Source organism: Mya arenaria, chromosome 14 (assembly GCF_026914265.1).
Source record: "Mya arenaria isolate MELC-2E11 chromosome 14, ASM2691426v1".
Lineage (NCBI taxonomy): Eukaryota > Metazoa > Mollusca > Bivalvia > Myida > Myidae > Mya > Mya arenaria.
The window spans coordinates 19,553,838-19,574,369 of record NC_069135.1 but is presented as its reverse complement, the minus strand read 5'-3'; the positions used below and the strand labels follow the sequence as shown (position 1 = coordinate 19,574,369).

The window sequence follows — 20,532 nt, the reverse complement described above, 5'->3', positions numbered from 1 at the left end:
ACGTGTTCCCGGAAGTAAACAAACATGGAAGATGAACTTATTTCACTGCTCGAAAATGATGGTATGCCAAGCTTATTTCTCAAATATTTTCACACCATCAGAATATTTACACATATTGTACGACTTGTCAGTTATTTTAAGTAATGTTACTGTCAGAAACACTTTTCTAGGCCACAAAACTTCGAACTGATATTCCATTTCGGATAACAGGAATTCGGACATCATAACCTAATCATCATTTTTCATGCAAAGAATGCAACGTATCAAAAGTATATTAAAGTGAACATATTGTTGATGTACAAAGAATGATGTGACTGAAGTACAGAATACCTCTTAAAATGATGGTTGCTTTTATATTACTTCTATTAGAATAACAATTTAGTGTAAAGGTAGTGTAGTGTGTGTGGATAAGAACCCACAGTTGGTTAGCTCAGTTGGTTTGAGTACCGTACTAGTTGTTTTGTGTTCTTGGGTTCGAGACCCACACTGGGTGCACTTTTTCTCCCATGTTTTCTTTTAAATAATGGTGGCAGTGGTAAACTGCAGGAGTGTCTCTGTCGGCTAAAAAGGTTAATGGGGGAAGAGTGTACTGTATGTGGCCAAGAACCACCCCCCTCCGGTTAGCTCAGTTGCTTAGAAGGCCATGCTAGTATTCTGGCGGGCAAGGACTTGCGCCCCACGCGAGTTAAATTTTCCTCCCAGGTTACTTTAATAATCTGATATTTGTTGTGCTCATAGTATCACTTTCTTTAAAAAGAATGTTATCAGATAAAGATATACACATCCATAATTTTCATTTCAACTTAACCAAATGAAAACTGACATAAACAATCTGTCACTGTGTTAATGCAGAGGAATCATGCAGGTTTTCATTACCCACAATATTTTACCATCAATAAAAAATTAATAAGGCAATAACAGTCTCACAGAGTGATGGAAGTCACAAGTTATATATACTTAACATATATTTATTTTACAGATATGTTCGCCCAGTTTCTGCAGGAGACTTTTGATGTAAAGTCCCATGCAAACAAAGCAATACAGGGCGCAGCAATCACTGACCAGTTGGCAAAGCTTGCAGAAGGCATTGGACTTCTAGATAAAGAAATACACTCACAGGTTTATTAAAGATTATATTAATTTAAATAAAATATGAATTGATGAAGGAAAATTATCTCAGCTTATTCTTATTGCATTCTATGTTCACAAACTTTCTTGCCAAATTGATAATCAGACACATTCCTAATACTGTAATATTGTTTATGTTTAATGTACCTGGTGTATTTTGCATTTCCCAACAACATTTAAAAGTGGGTAGGTAGGTATTTTTCATTAACACTTAATTCCGTAATCATTCTTTTAATAATTTTAACTAAAAAATCAACAAACTTTCTTGTAACAGGTATTTTTGTGAGAAAGTTGGCAAACACTTAACAAGCTATTAGTTAATTGTGGCCTGACACATGTATTTCTTTACCAACCAGATTGTTGTTCATCATGAGGACCTCCTGTCGCAGGCAACAGGAGTGGAAACTTTGGAAGGTAACTTTATTATCATGCCAACTTTTCAACTTGATGGCGTTTGCAGTTTGATTATTAAAATATGTTTTCATAATGTATGATAAAGAACACTCAGGATCAAATAATGAATTGCATTGAAATTGACAACTTATAATATTGACATAATTATGTATAATATTGTATTATTTACAGGAATGTTACAAATGATGCAAAGCAGAATACAGTCACTGTTGGCAGCAATGGACAGGTATGTCAGTTTTTTTTCTTTCAGTGCAAAGCAGAAAACAGTCTCTGTTCACCCCATGGACATAAATTTAACTGTAATGCAGCATACAGCTTATTCGGTAGCAATAGACAGGTATATAATAGTGTTAAGCCGATTACAGTCTCAGTTGATGATATCAACATGTATGTTTCATCGTAAAGCAGAATACAGTCTCTGTTTGCAGCAATGGACAGGTATGTAAGAGTGTAAAGCAGTATACAGTCTCTGTTTGCCTCAATGGACAGGTATGTAAGAGTGTAAAGCAGAATACAGTCTCTATTTGCAGCAATGGACAGGTATGTAAGAGTGAAAAGCAGAATAAGTCTCTGTTTGCAGCATTCAACATGTATATAACATTGCAAAGCTGAATAAGTCTCTGTTTGCTGCAATGAACAGGTATGTAAGAGTGTAAAGCAGAATACAGTCCCTTTTTGCAGCAATTGACAGGTATGTAATATTGTAAAGCAGAATACAGTCCCTTTATGCAGCAATTGACAGGTATGTAAGATGGTAAAGCAGAATACAGTCTCTGTTTGCAGCAATGGTCAGGTATGTAAGAGTGTAAAGCAGAATAAGTCTCTGTTTGCAGCAATGGACATGTATATAACATTGCAAAGCAGAATAAGTCTCTGATTGCTGCAGTGAACAGGTATGTAAGAGTGTAAAGCAGAATACAGTCCCTGTTTGCAGCAATGGACAGGTATGTTACATTGTAAAGCAGAATAAGTCTCTGTTTGCAGCAATGGACAGGTATATGACATTGTAAAGCAGAATAGGTCTCTGTTTGCAGCAATGAACAGATATATAACATTGTAAAGCAGAATACAGTCCCTGTTCAATGGCAGTATTGGAAAGGTATGCTACAGTGCAATGTAGAGAACAGTCTTTGATGGCAGCAACGGACAGGTGTGCAATTGAAGCAGATTTTAGTTTATACTTATTTCTTTAAGCTTTCTCTATGCTGACAATGATAATGTTTTGTTTTTCAGAATAAGGACCAAGGTTACTGAGCCATACACAAAGATTTTAACAAGAACTGTGCAGCTCAGAAATTTACAGGTTTGATAAAATGTTTAAGTGATACACTTTTCATGAGGCAACTAGTGTCCTTCATGTTTCTACTTGATTGCAAAACTTGCAATAACATACAATATAAAAGGAGAATGGCATAAGAAGAAATGCTCATCTTTATCATGGGTAGAGTTTGACAAACTATGCAGTGCTTAAACAATCATCACCTACACATATTATGATACATGGATGCTGTTTTTTTAAATAAAAAAAATGAAAGCTAAGTAATTATGAAAGCACTTGAGGTTTCATCTTTTTATGCCCCCACAAAGTGGCGGCATATAGGGTTGCCCTTGTCCGTACGTACGTCTGTCTGTCTGTACGTACGTACGTCCCGAAGATTGTTTCCGATCTAATTCTTGAAAACCGTTTGTCCAATCCTCACCAAACTTTAAACACATGTTTGTGACCATAATATCTTGATCAAGTTCGATAGTCATGGAAATCGCTTTAGTCATTTAGGAGTTACGGCCCTTTTTTGCCAAAAATACTTCAAAAATATATGTTTCCAATCTAATTCTTGAAAACTGTTTGTCCAATCCTCACCAAACTTTAAATACATGTTTGTGACCATAATATCTTGATCAAGTTCGATAGTCATGGAAATCGCTTTAGTCATTTAGGAGTTACAGCCCTTTTTTGCCAAAAATACTTCAAAAATATATGTTTCCAATCTAATTCTTGAAAAGTATGTGTCCAATGTGGATCCAACAAGTTTTTTCCTGCCTGAATGGCGCCATATAACCTATACAGTCTTGCGATGCCGTAAAACCCAACTCAACTTAACTTATCCTATATGTTGCAGATTATCCTGAATAATCATTATGGCTTATTTTCTGTGACAAAAAATCGAAGTGGGGGCATCCGTGTCCTATGGACACATTTCTAGTTAGCATTTATCTTATGATTCATTTCATTTCCAGGAGACATGTGACTTGTTACGGCGAATCATAAGAATCCTATATCTGTCAAAACGACTTCACAGTCAGCTGGCAGGGGGAGCAAGGGAGATAACCAAAGCTGCACAGAGTCTCAATGAGCTTGGTAGGTGACTGAATTATTTCCCTTGATGTTCATTGAAGTTGGAAGATAACTGCTAGCAGCTCAATTAGCTGAATAGTTGAGTCGATATAGGTGGGTGTATGCTCAATGGGCTAGGTTGGTAACTGAATTAACTTTGATACTAAATGAGCTGGGTAGTTGAATAAAGTGCTCAATAAGTGGTTAGGTGGCTGAATTATCTCCCTTGATGCTCAATGAGCTTAATAGATAACTTTGTAATCTCTCTTGAAGCTCAATGAGTTTGGTAGGTGGCTGAATGATCTTACCTGAAATGTGTGTCTTCTTTGACACTTATTCAGCTGAATTGGTGACTGAAATCATTTCTTCATATTTTTCTTTTTTAGAACTAAATAGTAAGATTTGGTGTTGCAAATTTTAAAGAAGAATACATTGACTTAAAAGATTTGATGGGTTCTTAACTTGGGCTCTTTACAATTAATCAATTCATTTCAGATTATATATGTGAGGGAGTTGACCTAACTGGGATCGAAGTTATAGAGCAGGACCGACGGTTTGTGAAACAAGCGCGAAATGAGGTGGAAACACAGGCACAGAAGATGTTGGAACAAGGCATGGAATCACAGGTAGAGCTAAATGTGAAATTAGAATTGAGTTTCTTTGTATAAATAAGTCTAATTGTGGAACTTAATGGCCAGATGATCAGAACTTTGTTAAAGTAAGCAACGTGATAAATGACATCATTGTTAACTGGCAATAATAAGATGAAATATTATAAGATGGTGATACATTTAAATGAAATAAGTACAGCAGAAACAGTTTTCTCAAAACTTGTAAGAAATACTGCACTTTGCAAGAGTGTCCATACTCCGGGAACTAGTTGAATGATGTTAACAGTATTGTTAACTCTAACAAAGTTTTGAAAAATTGTAGCCCATACATTTGATTTCAAAAATTAGACATGTTTGATTAATAGAGGACAATTATTGTAAGATCATTATATATTTTATCAAGTGATCACCAAAAGCAATATTTCACAAGCTGCATAGTAATTCCTTGAATCATTACCAAGCCTTCTTTTTGAAAATTGATATTATTTTCCCAAAAATTTATTTGAAATTGACATGAAAGTGTGTATATCTTACTTTCTTTCTCCAGAATCAAGTGCACGTGGCGACCTCCCTTCAAGTGTTCCACAACCTCGGCTGTCTGCGTGAGATTGTAGATCGAGTTGTTAAACTGTGCAGCGATCACCTTGAGGGGGATATTAAATCATGTCTGGATGTGACAGCTTTGTCAGTACAGCAGACTGGACCACAAGGAAAAAGTAAGATCTGAATTTGAACCATTCAATGATTAATCACATGCTACGTTGTGTTTATGCTGTATGCACCCAGTAGGGCAAGCGAGCAAATTTCATGATGCATCATACAACATTGGTTGTAAAACACATGGTATTAATCATTTGTTGTACTTTAGGTGCCCCTGGTAGATCCTCAATGCCAATGACAGGCAACACAGCAGCCCTCAGAGCCACCCTGTGGACCAACATGGAGAAACTGATGGACAGTATATACAGTGCTTGTGCTCAGGTGAATTTAATAACAAAATATGGCACCCTTTTTTAAAAATATTAAAGAACAAAATCAGGGATTTATCTTTAATCTATGCTTTATGCTGTTTGATGGCATCATTGCTTTTCAGAGAAATATATTAGAAAGTGTAGAATATTGATATAGATTTAATCATTTGTTAAAGTGTAAGATCATAATATGGATATTTCACCGAAATATTCACTTTTTATGTTCGAAAAGTGAAATAATATTGCCATCTTACATACTGAAATAAACAGTTTTTAACAATAACAGTGATTGTAACTTGAAACATATGAAACAAAGTTAAGACTTTGTTAAAGAAAAGAATGTTTGATTCATATAATGAACAAACTTGACTGAATTGTGGTTGAGAATGGTGAGAGTGGTATAGGTATCAGACTCTCACTCAAGTGTCTTGGGTTCCATCCTTACCATGTTAGTTCTCCTGAATTTTCAAAAAGGACACAAGTATTTGTTTCTAACCATGAAAAGGACCAGAGAGTGGGGTTTTTTTGCTGTGTGCACGATGAAATTAAAATAAACTAGTATAAACTTAATAAATGACTGAATTAAATAAATTAATGTTAATGATTAGATTTTTTTTGTGGTCGACTTGCTAGACTGTATTTGTTGTTGGAATCATTCGTGTCACTGTACAATTACTTCAGCTAAAATATCATTCAATATATTCAAAAGGAACTAGTTACACTTGCTGCCAGAAGGCCCAAATCTCTGGCTGTACTAATTGTAGAATTATACACCTTGTTTGACTGGAAAAAACAACAGGCAAGTGTTGGTGTTCCCTCTACTTTCACTTGTTCTATATTAACAATAGCTTCATTTATATTGTGTATAGGTTCAGCACCTGCAGAAAGTCCTGATTAAGAAGAGAGATCCTGTAACACATGTGTGCTTTATTGAGGAGCTAAAACAGGTTGGTTCAAATCGGCTTTTTGGCATTCCCACTTTTCCTTGTTTACCTTATCTTTTGAAAATGCCTCCTACTTTTAAAAACCTATTTTTTTTCTACTTTTCAATGATAAAAGCTGATTTATGGACCAATTTTCTATTTATACATTATTTTTGTACCTATTGTCTTTCAGAGCTAAACTGTGTTAAAGTTGATTGAAGCAATGCTGACTTGAAGTGACTTGTTGGCTAAGCAATTTTTAGCAGAATTTAGATTGAGATTCCATACTTAATTTAAACCACAGTTTCATTCAGAAAAAGTCTCAGACATTATATGCACATAGAAATGGAAAAGTGTTGTGTGATGTTCTTAAATGTATGTAAAAATGTTCTAAATTCCTAATATTTTTTAATTTCACTTTTTTACTACTTTTCTATTGAACAGTGTTTGAAAGTGCCTCTGATTTTAATAATAATATATATTGTAAATTAATGAAACAAGAATTCAGATTGAAATCATGATAAAAGTCATCCTTCTCTGCACCTTAATCATAACTCAACAATGGATAACCATTTGAAAATTGAATGTGGCGTGCTGGGTTTGTTTAAGTTATATATTATGTGTTATGAAGGCTAAATTATAATGGAAATATCCAAAGCCATTGCAGATTTACAATGATCTTTGGAACTGTGTTCAATATCATGAGCTTGTCCTATTATCATAGCCTTTGCAAAGGCGGCGTTATGCAAAAACTTTTACCTTTGCAGATAGCTTCAAGATATTCAAATGAAACTTTGAAAAAATGTTGCCAGAGATAATACTCTCATTTTTAGCAAGTCCCATTGCAGAAAAAAGGACAGATGAGTGTTGAAGCTCACTCTGCATTGCTCTTGTAAGCCTATGGAGACATACGTCTAATGAGACATACTCCATGAGATTAAGTAAAAACCTCTTGTATTTTCAGAGTGAGGGTAGTGTCCACATTTTGGCAGATTTTTGGACCAATATTACAGCCCTTTTGAAGCAAAAATTCAACAAAGCAGCTGAAAGTATGTATTATCTCACTTTAAATAGTGTCGCCTAAAAGTCCTAATATAGTTAGTCCAATATTTAGTAAAATCACCCCATGCTCACTACTGTAATGTCCCTTTAACATTTAGAAAAAGCTGTGCACACAATACCTTAACCCAATTATGGTGAAACTTGGTGACAGTGTATTGAGTAAAAAGACGGGCTCAATTCCAATAGTCTCCACCAAATTGTATAAAGCTGGATAGCTCTTTGGTTTGGTCAAAGTTAGCTAAAATATGCATCTAGTTATTGGTATAGACCAATCAAATTATTGAAATGTGTGGAAAACTTATTATAGCTGCAGAAGAAATGCTCAATAAGCACAAAAAATATGGCCATTACAGTTTGCTTACTTTTGTTTGGGTATACAAATATTAGGCAATGTTTCCAATTAACAGCACAGCTTAATTCTTGTTAACTTAGAAACTTCTTTAACAATCCAAGATGTTTGTTAATCCTTTTCTGCTTCCTGCATGCATGTGCAATATTATCGCTATTTCAGCATCGTCTTTCCTGAAACAAGCCTTTGAAGGGGAATACCCGAAACTTCTGCGACTGTACAATGACCTTTGGAAACGTCTACAACAGTTCAGCCTCAGTGTGGAGACAGATTCGTTGTCCTTGGCAACAGACGTCATAGCAATGGAAATGCAGGAAGAAGATATTTTCATGCCGTCAGCGAATAAAGACAAACAGTACAAGTAACGGAATTGTTTTTGTCATAAAACCATTGATTTTAATATTATTTTATTGCATGATGATACATTTACACCATCTATCTTCATTAATGAAGATGTGAAGTAAACAACAGATAAACAGAACCTGTGTAATGTAACAATGTTTACATTCATATCAATGGGACATGCAGAGGGATTTGGCCATGTGTTTTTTCATCAGTTACAGCCCTTTTCAAAAAGCAATTTTGTTCATAAACATATGAAACAACAGCATGATGTTAACTTAGGCAAAGTTTAGCAATGCAATTTTGTACAGAAGCTTTTCTTGATGAAATGTGATTTTAAAGGGTCAATCATTTACATTCTGCCGACCATTGTAGTACATTTCTGCATTGAAGATGTGACAAATTTAAAGGGGACCATGAGGCCGTCTTGATTGTAGTCGTAAATTTATATTATATTTGTGCCATAGTTTTATTATTCTGCTTCATATTTGTGTGAATTGAAATTTAAGCCAAAATTGAAAATCATCAAGAAGTTGAGAAAATGAAAAAAATCAATATATTGCCATTTGTGAAGATAATTGGAGTTACGACTTCAATTATTTATTAAGACGGCCCCCAGGATAGTAATAAATCTTTTCAATTTCGATTTTTATGCCCCCACAAAGTGGCGGCATATAGGGTTGCCCTTGTCCGTACGTACGTACGTACGTACGTACGTACGTACGTCCCGAAGATTGTTTCCGATCTAATTCTTGAAAACCGTTTGTCCAATCCTCACCAAACTTTAAACACATGTTTGTGACCATAATATCTTGATCAAGTTCGATAGTCATGGAAATCGCTTTAGTCATTTAGGAGTTACGGCCCTTTTTTGCCAAAAATTCCCGAAGATTGTTTCCGATCTAATTCTTGAAAACCGTTTGTCCAATTCTCACCAAACTTTAAACACATGTTTGTGACCATAATATCTTGATCAAGTTCGATAGTCATGGAAATCGCTTTAGTCATTTAGGAGTTACGGCCCTTTTTTGCCAAAAATACTTCAAAAATATATGTTTCCAATCTAATTCTTGAAAAGTATGTGTCCAATCCTCACCAAACTTTACATACATGATTGTGACCATAATATCTTGATCAAGTTCGATAGCCATGGAAATCGCTTTTGTCATTTAGGAGTTACGGCCCTTTATTTGCAAAAAAAGACTTGAAAAATACGTCCCGAAGATTGTTTCCGATCTAATTCTTGAAAACTGTTTGTCCAATCCTCACCAAACTTTTAACACATGTTTGTGACCATAATATCTTGATCAAGTTCGATAGCCATGGAAATCGCCTTAATCATTTAGGAGTTAGGGCCCTCAGATTATCCTGAATAATCATTATGGCTTATTTTCTGTGACAAAAAATCAAAGTGGGGGCATCCGTGTCCTATGGACACATTTCTAGTTTTTATAAAACTGTGTATGTTTATTTTGTACTGATTATTTTAGTTCTGAGCAGGCATTGAGAGACAGTTTGTCAGACTTTGAGACAGCGTACATTTCCAAGTCCCTGTCGCGACTCTTCGACCCCATCAACCTTGCATTCAGCACAGCATCGTTCAGTCCACCTTCTATTGAAGAGGTGGATAATATTGTGAAAACTATATCTAGGTATGAAGTGTGTTTGCGTGTTCAACCAGTCCATTTAAGAGTTTTTCACTTTGTTGAAATCCTTTGCAATACATGTATATGTTTATTAATCAAAAAGTACACTGCTAGTAAACTTCCTTAGATGTATTTTTATCCTTTTAATTGCATTCATATTCTGATGAATGCAATATCTTCTGAGTACCTCAGATGGTATAAAAAGTAGTTGTGATTGGTCAATTGATGTAAAATCCCATAGAGAAGTATGTGTTGACAATAAAACAAGTGCCATCATTGACACCACCGCTGTCCAAACAGCCAGATTTATGCTACCTACTCTGATTGTCTTGGAAGTGTTATTTTTCCGCATTGTAATCGTATAATCCCAGGGAGAAAATGAAAGAAATAAGTATTAATATAAACATTGAATATTACAGAACTGCAGTTTATCAGTGTATGGAAACATTTGGTCAGTGTTTGGACCTCACTAACCATGAATTGACCAAACGTTTTCAAATTATGATGAACCACAAAACTAAAATATACAATGCTTTATCAAATGTTAGGTGAGGGTGATTGAGCTCCAACTAAATCTATTAAATGATGTTATTTAATTTGAAAAAATGTGTTTAACTTCCTTCAGATATGTATCATTGTTATTTCAGTGAGTTGAATGTAGCCAGTGTGGATAAGAAGTTGTGTGTAACCGTGGCAAAGAATGTTTCAAAGACGGTGAAAATGTATTGTGTGAAGAGCGAACAGTTGGTTAGTATCATTCAAGTCAGAAATTTGAAATTGTTATAGCTTAGCATTATTTCCCGCATCATCACTCTATCTTATGCAGTAACCTCTTGAAGGAAGGTAACTAAATGCTGATAAGGTTAATTTATACTATTTACCAATGGGGATATTTTTTCAGGAATTGTATTGTACAATTTATGTTTCAAATCTTTATTTCAGTGTGGTAAGAATACTCACTTACAGAGTAACAGTTGCATTAGTCAGTTCAAACATTATATCTTTGATTTTCCAAGCAGAGTGTTCCATTTGATTTATAACCCTGCCATAATATTTAACCAATTAAAACATGAATTAAACTATATTGTTGTTTCTATTATCTTCATTGGTTTTGCTGCTAAATGATCGGCCGTCATTAAACAGTGTATGACGTTGACGTCCTTTCTATGATTGTTGTTTATCTAATTACTGATGAAGGGGAAACACTGAAATAATTAGATATAAATGTTTTTACATAGCATGTTTGTGTAATTTTTATATAATTATTATGATATTTAAACAAAATTCTTGATCATATGATGTTTTGTCATATACACGTTGATAAGATCACACCAATATTCTCACTCACAAACTTTTGATGTGTAGAGCTAACCATCGTTTTTGGTGCTGATATACCTCAAATAATTTTAATTATGTGCTCTTAGTCATTGATAATGTATGCATTCATCAGTTATTTGTAAAATGTTTAAATGTTATGTGCGTCACCAGAGGAATCCCCCTTCCCCCCAACCCCTGGTAACACATGTTTACAGGAAAACGGGAAATTAATTTAGGTTTCAAAATGAAAAGATACTACAGTTTCAGCTTTTGTTGTAAACACATACCATTTCTCATTGCTAATAGTATAATTATCACCTATTAAAATAACATGTTGTATCAGTTGTATAACCCTAAAACACGCTTTGTGACACAAACTATTCAGCTGGGTACCAATGGTGATGCTTACCAGGACAGATGGAAAATGCTACATCTAACACCATTTCATTTACATTTCAGCTGTGTACAGATGGTGAGGCCAGCCAGGTCATTGGATCACCAACTCAAGGTCAGACACGAAATGCAGCAGTTGTCAACACCTTGTACCAACTTCATTTGGCTGTTTCTAAGGTATGAAAGTGTATTTTACCCATAGCATTTGGCTCTTATCTGAGAGGTCAAGGCCATGCCTATAGGTCATTTAGCCATCAGTAAACTGGCCAACAGTAATGTTCTCCTCTTTAAGAGTGTCAACTATTTTTATGCAAAATTACTGAAAAGAAAATCAGCTGAAATCTGTTCTGTGTTATTGGGTTTTAGAGGTGTTTTAGCTCATTTGTTTGAATAGTTTAAAACCATTTTAATTACCATTTTTGAGAAATAAGCTCATGTAGTTGAACATTGATAAAATGTTTATTCGGTTTTCTACTTATATTTTCAGTGTTTTATTGAGGTATATATGTGCACCAGAATATTTTAATGCTAAATGGCATTAGTTTACAGGGTACAGGCATCTATTTGTCTTGATCAAATTTGCTATTTTAATAGTGGTGGCTTTATTTCAATATTTTTTTTTTGCTTTAATGCGATATCGACAAGCAATTAAAGACACATGTTCATGTATTTTTTTTCTGAGATAACTTGTTACATTACTGACATTATACTTGTAGTGTCGTAGGGTATCTCTCTATTTTTTAAATAGTATTTGAATACTAAAACAATAATGTACAAAGTTTATATACATATTAGGTCATATGTTTTACATATGCTTTTCTACATTCTGCGGTTAAATTTTTCAATATATAGGTGGATAACTATAATATGTAAATTCTAATAATCATTAATTTAAATTATTCCTCTTACATTGGGCTTATGCATGTAGTATTTTTATTATGGATGCTTTAGTCATGAAAATATAAGCAGTATGACATGAAAATTATCAGCTCTTTATTAAAATTCTGCTTGATTTATGATAACTTTTGACAGTCATGGCCCCATTTCCTGAAACACACACAAGTTTGTATATAGAAAATATTACGTTTGTCTGGTCAAATTCCTTTTTTGAATTTTGTCATATGACCAGCTCTTGACCAATAAAAAAGATGATACACTCTAACCATAAAGAATATCCTTAACTGTATCTCATTTGCTTGCCATAGAGTCTAACCCAAAGAACACCCCTTACTCAAGAGGTTTAAGAATCAATCCAAATGAGGGGTACTTTTTTTTTAGCCTCTGAATTAAAAAGCAAGTATAAGTTTCTATCCAGGACTTGAAAGAGGTTTATACCAGCTTACAGCTGTTGTAACAAATGAGTTCAAGTATAATTACAATAAAATTGCTTCTCTCCAGGAAATGGACTGGAAAGTAACTCATACCATCTTACAGTCGTCGTCATGATTGAGTATAATTACAATAAACTAACAATAAGGCATGGGTTATTCAGCTCAACGCATCTTCCCTGTCTCACTGTCATATCTAATCCGTTTCTAGGTTGTGATCGGCCTGGAATATTATCCAGAGGAGGGGAAAGGCAGCATCACAGAATCCCTTCAGGTGAGGCTATTTTTACCTGGTAATTAACTTTTTGTTTGATGTTTCCACACTGACTAAGAAAAATACCCGCGACCCGATTTATTTTTAGTAGGAGCTTTTTAGTGCTCATAAACTAAGCAAGAGAAAAACAACCTATGCAATTCTTAAGATGAGGTCAATGTTTTTTGTTTTATTTTCATTCTAATCATGGGTTTGGAAAGTAAAAAAAACAACTACCTACCAACCTAGACTGTTTTTAAACGCCATACCATTTATTCATTTTTGCCTGAAAAGCATTTTTTTATATCTATACTGTATATTGCTTTAAATTTCACAAGTTTTTTTAAGCTTTTTTCTTTTGACCATTTTCCCTGGGTTTAATATTAGCAATGTCATGATAATATGGCATATATTAATTGGCAATGTTTAAGTCATCGAAATTAGACTTTGGGATGAACAAGCCTGAATTCTTATACTATTGCTTGGCATCAAATTTTTGAACAAGCCATGCTATATAAAATTCAGGATTTGAGCAAGCCAGAAAGACATTTTACCAGTGCAGGGCTTGCGGGCTTGTGCTTATTTCGACCACTGATGTTTAGAATTGGAAATGTGATAGAATCACAAATACTAGCAAAATAAATTTCTCATATGATTGAAATAGTCTACAGATATGAAAATAAAAATTATTATTTAGGGAGTTTTAGTCCATTTTTTCAAAACTTATCAATGGTCGAATGATGTTCAGTATAAAATCTAGGTAGTTATTGATCTTTTATGAGTTATTATTTTAAAATAATGATCTTAATGCTGACAAACGATTCATAAAATGTGGCAATTTTTCATTTACACCTTTATAAGGAGAACTTCTTCAGTTTGGAAAATTATAATTTACAAGGTTTATTATTAGTCTGTGTTAACCTTGCTTTGAAAAAGCAGAATTTTACAGTGACAGTAGCTTTTGACCTGTCTCAGTACTTTTTTACACGTACACACAGAAAAATAAAATTGTATTTGAAGTGTTTACAAATTTGCTACGTTTCTTTTCCAGGCGATAGTTTTACTGATGACTAACGCTGTACAACCCCTAATGTCGTCCATATGTGATGCTCTGGAGGCTATCATATTGACCATTCATCAGGAAGATTTTTCAAGGTATTAAAATTGGGCACAATAAAGGCTACACTTTATTGATGCAAACAAATTTGTTTCAATTTTGAAGCATTGTTATCTCATTTGACTTTGATGATAAAAAAAAAATAAGCATATGATTTTTGGACAGATATCAAGTGTAAACCTATTTTTTGCCCCTTTAACTTTTTTTTGTTAGCTGGCCCATGTTTAATAAAACTTTTGAAATATATGTAATTACTTGTACCATCTTTTTTAAGTAAAAATAAGGACAAAAAAGCATGAACATTGGTTTAAGTTCAATTTAGTTTGGAAATTAAGCAGTAATGACATCTTTGCTTTAATAGATGATAGCAATCTCTTACAGAAAGGTTAATGACTTCAACAAATGTACTTGCATTTTATTAAACTTAGTACATATGTTACAAGATATAATGCATGTATGAAGGCCAATAACTCTCACTTCAATAATTGTTGAGTGCAGCTTTTCAAATGAAAAAAAAAAAATTGAAGAGAGTTGGCAATCCTGTTTGTGCTTTTTAAAGCTTTTTGCAACTTTTCCTTCAAAAATACCCACAATGCAGATTGACCTGCCTTAAATGGAAAAGTACATGATAACAAATATGGATGAATGCCTTCTTTTTTCTGAAGTATACAACCTGACACCCCATGCTCCCAGTACATAAGATATTTGCAGAAATTCATAGCCAAATTTCAGACTGACTATCATTTGAAATACTCATGCAATTATTGTTCACCCTATAGCCCTGCCCCTACTGGCCAGGATACAGATGCTCCTTGTTCCCTGTACATGAGGGAACTACAGGGATTCATAGCCAGATGTCAGACTGACTATCTTTTACAATTTACATGCCATGATTTTATCATGGAATGGTGAGTGCTGTTTTTCTGTTTTCATTTTAAATTGATACTTAGCTTGCAGGTGTATATTGCATCTTCTAGTGTAGAACCAATCAGATTCATTCTTAAATTTCATGTCCCAACATGCAGCCAATCAGATGCATTTCATATTCAAGTATTCCACCAATTAGTTACATCACATATTAGTGTATATCACATATTAAAGTGTTTAACCAATCAGATTCATCTTTCATGTTCTAGTATTCAGCCAATAAGCTACATGTGTATATAACAATATTTAACCAATCAGATTCATTCTGTCATTTCTTGTTCCAGTATTCAGCCAATCACGTGCAGGTGTATATAATAATGTTAAACCAATCAGATTCATTCTGTCCACTCTTGTTCCAGTATTCAGCCAATCAGCTGCAGGTGTATATCCCTGTTTGTTCGACATGCTTGTATGGTGAGACCACTTGGAGAAGGGGGGAAATTAAGACTTGCGGCAGACTTTGCCCAGATGGAGCTGGCCATTTCCCCTTTCTGCAAACGTGCATCTGACCTTGGAAAACCATACAGACTCTTAAGAGCCTTCAGGTATGTGTTGACATTCAAGTACAAAAGTAGATGTTAAGTTTCAGTTACACAGACCTATTGTTCATTTAAATCACTAGTAGATTACTTTTGGTTGTTTTGAAGTAGAATTTAGAGAGTGATTATAAAACGAAGTTGTTTTATTTTCAGGTACAATTTATAAAGGCATTTGGATACTGCTTTATAAAGTTTATTTTCAACTGCCCTTATGTTTGCTGTATTAATGATTATTTAAGGAATGAATTGCGTGGTTGATGTCATTATCGGGGTATGAACGCAATTGGGTTGGTCAATGTGTGTGGAGTCCGAATGACTCCACGCGTACTTTGACCAACCCAATTGCGTTCATATCCCCGATAATGACATCAACCCCGCAATTCATTCCTTATATTTACACCAATAGTTCATTATTTCATTCTAGAATTGTTAAAAAAATACTTCATTTCATTTAAGAAAACCTTTCAGTAACCCGTTCTTACCCATTCGGTAAATAGAACGATCGACTATAACCGGAAACATTTTTTTCAAATGACGTCACAATAATGCGGGAAAAGATCAACCACTTGAAATCACTTTAAAACGTAAAATTGAAACACTTCTGGTACCAATATATTTAAAATATGATAAACTAACACTTTTAAAAATGTTGATTTATATTTTACGGGACCTGCAGGCACAATACAACCAATAACAAGATCAATAGCTTTCATGTATATTGTTATGCAATGAACTACAATCCGAACATATCCGAAGATGTTGCGTTCATCGATTGATGAACGCAATTGCCGAAAGGCAGTTCATTTAAGGAATGGAAGTTGAGGTGTAAATATTGTCAATTATTCTATGTATGTATTTTTTCCAGTTAATTTTATAAAGTAGTGATGTATTATAAGAATAAAAATTAAAAAGATAAAAATATTTTTGCATCTAAAGCTATTATGTGTACCATCTGATTACTTTTGACAAAAAAATAAAAATAAAAATAAAAAGTTGATTTTTGACTTTTAGCACTGAAGATTTGTGTCACACCACATGTCAATTATTGGCAAAAAAATACTTGCATACTATGGACAAACATGTTCCTTCTCCAATTCAAGATTGCTCTCAAAATACCACAGTTGGAATTTCTGTTCCATATCAAGGCATTCAGCTTTGCTGCCAAAATAATCTTGACGGAACAAATTCTATCGTTTGAATTGTTGAATATATCCTTTATAAGAAATGTTTCCCTAATATTACAGACCCCTTTTGTTCCAAAGTGTGGAACACGTCAGCGATAGTCCAGCTCTTGGGGAAACCATTCCCCATAGTACCCTTCTACACTTCTTGTTTGCACGAGCACCGCCCGAAATCAAGTCTCCTCATGTTGTAAGTAATACTTGATTGGTTTTGAATTTTGTATTCATTTTTAGATCTAAATTTAATAGCTATCAGTTATCAGTGAAAATATAGAAATGTCATCTATGTTTCTGTAAAATCATCATAAACTCTATATTACACATTCTCATTTCTTATAATTACAATAATGTGTTAGTACAAAGTTTTTGCAAAAAGCTAATTATACATTCATTTTTGCAGTCTGCTGATTGGTCTCTTAGCAGATATTCACAGTGGCTGGATGACCACCCTTCGGAAAAAGACCGCCTGACCTTTATAAAGTTTGTATAACTTCGATAAAAAACTGTTTTCAAATCCATTAAAGTGGTAAAATTAAATAGGTTTCCAAAATCATTGTATGTGTATTATTTATAAGCAACTGGGTTCAAACTCAACAAATTTTTATGTTTAACAAGCAATGGTTTTTAAACTTTTAATGGATTTTTTTTTTAATTAAAAAAATGGTATAATGCTATTATATTATCAATATAAACAACACATTTCAATTAGCAAGCAATAGTTTTCATAAAGCAAGTGTTTCCTATATATAACAACTGTTATGTTATTCAACTTGAATATAAGTTATAAATAACACCTAAAGGTGGTATTGACATTGGTGTAAATGGAACTAATTCAGATAAAAACACATTCATACTTCATACACCCCATGATTTGTTGTAAGACATGCGTTGTAACATTGTACTTTCAGCATTAAAATATAAACATCAAAACAATTCACTTACATTTCTGGGTTGTAATTAATTTAATATGTTTGAATTTCAGGGGTTGTTTGGAGGCATACGTTCAGCAAGTGCGATCACGCCACGGAAAGGAATTCGCTGCAATATATCCAATTATGCTAAAAATTCTCCAAAATGGGCTGCAAAATACTTCATAACTTCATGAATTATGTTATAAATGATTTAAAGGGACTTGATCATAGATATTATGTTGGTCTTTTTTTAAACTTTGTTCAAATTGAGTTTTTATTTACTTTTTGGTTTATGAAAAACCACCAAACAGCAAGTGGCAGATAATAATTTGAGCAGAATATTATAAAAACAAGCCTAAAATATTTCATTTTTCAGGAGCTTCACTAATGCTGCTTGGAAAAAAGAGCATTTTGTGTCACATTTATAAGTAATCATGAACACTGGGGCTCTTCATTGAATTTTGATTATATTTTTTTGTTGTAACAAGCATTTTGTTTACATTTCACATGAAGTTTTTTTTTCAGTGTGTGACCTTATAAAACTTGAACAAGGTCCTTTAAAAGGAAATCCAATGTTTAATCTTTTAAATTGATTTTTTAAAAATCAAGAGCAGATTGTGAGGCTAAATCAATTTTATATTTAACATTACAGTATCTCTGCCTTAACTCCAAAAGGCAATAACTGGAGAACTGTGAATTGATCAATCATGTCGTTGCTTAGTTCCATAATTTATTCCTTCAACTTCCATATTAAATATACTGACGATTACTCAAAACCTATAAGGCATTTCTTAATGGACTGAAATGAAAACTTGGGATTACTTGAAACATCGGAAAACTTGAGGTTTTAGGTCGGGCCGTTTTCACAGTTTTACTGTATCATCATTTTTTAACTTGTGATTTTCTCATATTTGAAACGAAGGAAGCTGGGGGACAATTTCAATAATTCAGAGTGGGATGTCTTAATTATATAGAAGAGATTTTCAGCAATGCGAAGCCACTGTATAAAATTTCCCCTAGAAACGAAGTTGCTCGTAGGGTTCATGACAAAAAAATTCAAGCAGCATAATAGAATAATATGGTTGGACCTGGAGATTTTTATATTTAAGGTAAACCATCCACCATTATAATGCAAAGATGTGTTATTAACAGCAAGATTATGTTTAATATGTTGATGATATTTTTACATTTAATTAAATTATTTTACCACATTGTGAAAGCCACCATAATGAAGCTACGATAATGATATTAAATATTCAATGGGAGGTAATAAAATGATTACACAGCATTTTTAAATATTATGTCTATATAAAAGTAGCTCTCTGGGGAAAAAAATAAAAATATATTAAACTTTAAAATTAAACTTTTACAAGTAGCAATTTTTGTAATGATGATGGATGACTTACCTTACTATGTTGTGTATCTATATCTTTATATATTCTGAAAATATAAAGATGTGGGATAATGTATTTTTATTATGAACATGATGATAAACAAGCATATACATGCATGTTTCATAGATTGATTCCGTATTTAATGATATTGTTAGATTATTTGTATGTACAATAACATGTATGTTTCATTGCTTAAATATATAAACTGAAGATGTGGGAAGTAAATAAATGGAAAACTCCAGTGGATTTCTCTCAAATCTTTCAAGTATTAAGTTGTATACACAAAAATATGTCCGCATATTCATCATAAACGATTGGTGGTGACCACCAAGCCCGACAAAGGGTTTCACAACACAAGATCACATTCTCGTGCAACATTGTACCATCCGAGAGTGACTAAGCAGAAGTTTTATAAAATGAAATTATGTTTAAACTTATTATAAACGATGGCGTATTGTAGAATATTTTAACATGTATGATAAGGACAGTGCTGCATTAAAAAAAAAGCAATATCTGGTTCTGAACTTGCCAATACAAATCGCCTTATATTTATTTGAATTATTGTCCTTATGTGCTAAAATGTAACTCGCACATCGTCGTGGGTCCCTAGACTTACCGAAATACGATTATTTACCGAAAGACGAATAAAATTACCGAAATACGCATGAAAGTTACCGAAAGACGCCTTCTAATGCATTTATTTTTAAATAATCTTGTATATATAATGATTTTACGTATTGAAGCCAAAAATTATAAAAAAATATTTAGAAATAATGACTTTATTGACAAAAGAATTTCCCTTTTTTAGTCAAATAGTGTTATCTCCCGTCGTCAACCGAAATACGATTTATGGATATATATGGTTAAACTGGAGTAAATATGATAGAAATTTACCGAAAGACGCTTGCTATTGTATTTATTTTTTATGTTCATATATATATATTTGATGATTTTACACATTGGAGCCAAAAATTATAAAATAATATCTAGAAATAATGAGTTTTTTTACAAAAGAATTTCCTTTATTTAGCCAATAAGAGCATTCTCCTGTTCTCAACCGAAATACGATTTATTGATATGTTTCAGGTGAAGTAAGAACAAATATATACAGTTAACTTAATACTAAATTTTTATTTTATTTTTTATCATTTTTCTACATACATGACATATATATACATTTGGATTAACATCGAACATGGAAGGCTGCATAAAACATAAGTCATACACATAATAAAATTACATGAAATATTGAACGCTGCAAATACAAAATAAAATGATTAACTTACAATATGTATTTAAATCATTGACAAAGACATATACATGTTAATGACAAAAGCTATGGTAAATGTACACTGAAAATTCACCTTGTGTTACAAACAAATGTGTCAGAC

At 33.2% G+C, this 20,532-nt stretch overlaps 1 protein-coding gene across 2 annotated transcripts; it reads left to right on the top strand.

The window, feature by feature from the left end:
• The first annotated feature begins 8 nt into the window (after positions 1–8).
• On the top strand, positions 9–19,379 carry LOC128218354 (conserved oligomeric Golgi complex subunit 5-like). Of its 2 annotated transcripts, XM_052926003.1 has the most exons (22): positions 9–61; positions 980–1,119; positions 1,485–1,542; positions 1,714–1,768; positions 2,776–2,845; positions 3,781–3,901; positions 4,373–4,503; positions 5,036–5,204; positions 5,357–5,469; positions 6,329–6,406; positions 7,347–7,431; positions 7,956–8,154; positions 9,626–9,787; positions 10,429–10,528; positions 11,558–11,668; positions 13,031–13,093; positions 14,124–14,227; positions 14,969–15,097; positions 15,476–15,661; positions 16,900–17,026; positions 17,237–17,316; positions 17,819–19,379. In XM_052926003.1, exons 1-22 carry the CDS (start codon positions 25–27, stop codon positions 17,931–17,933), a joined length of 2,433 nt encoding a protein of 810 aa, XP_052781963.1. In that variant the 5' UTR covers positions 9–24; the 3' UTR covers positions 17,934–19,379. The 2 variants fall into 2 exon arrangements, with proteins under 2 accessions (XP_052781963.1, XP_052781964.1); XM_052926004.1 differs by lacking the exon at positions 9,626–9,787.
• Positions 19,380–20,532: the final 1,153 nt, after the last annotated feature.

What these genes read in the sequence shown, in the direction of transcription:
- LOC128218354 (XM_052926003.1), top strand. Translation starts at nt 25, where the DNA reads ATGGAAGATGAACTTATTTCACTGCTCGAAAATGATG. An exon ending in ATAAAGAAATACACTCACAG is followed by an intron (nt 1,120 to 1,484) that starts GTTTATTAAAGA and finishes TTTACCAACCAG; the next exon opens with ATTGTTGTTCATCATGAGGA. An exon ending in ACAGAGTCTCAATGAGCTTG is followed by an intron (nt 3,902 to 4,372) that starts GTAGGTGACTGA and finishes AATTCATTTCAG; the next exon opens with ATTATATATGTGAGGGAGTT.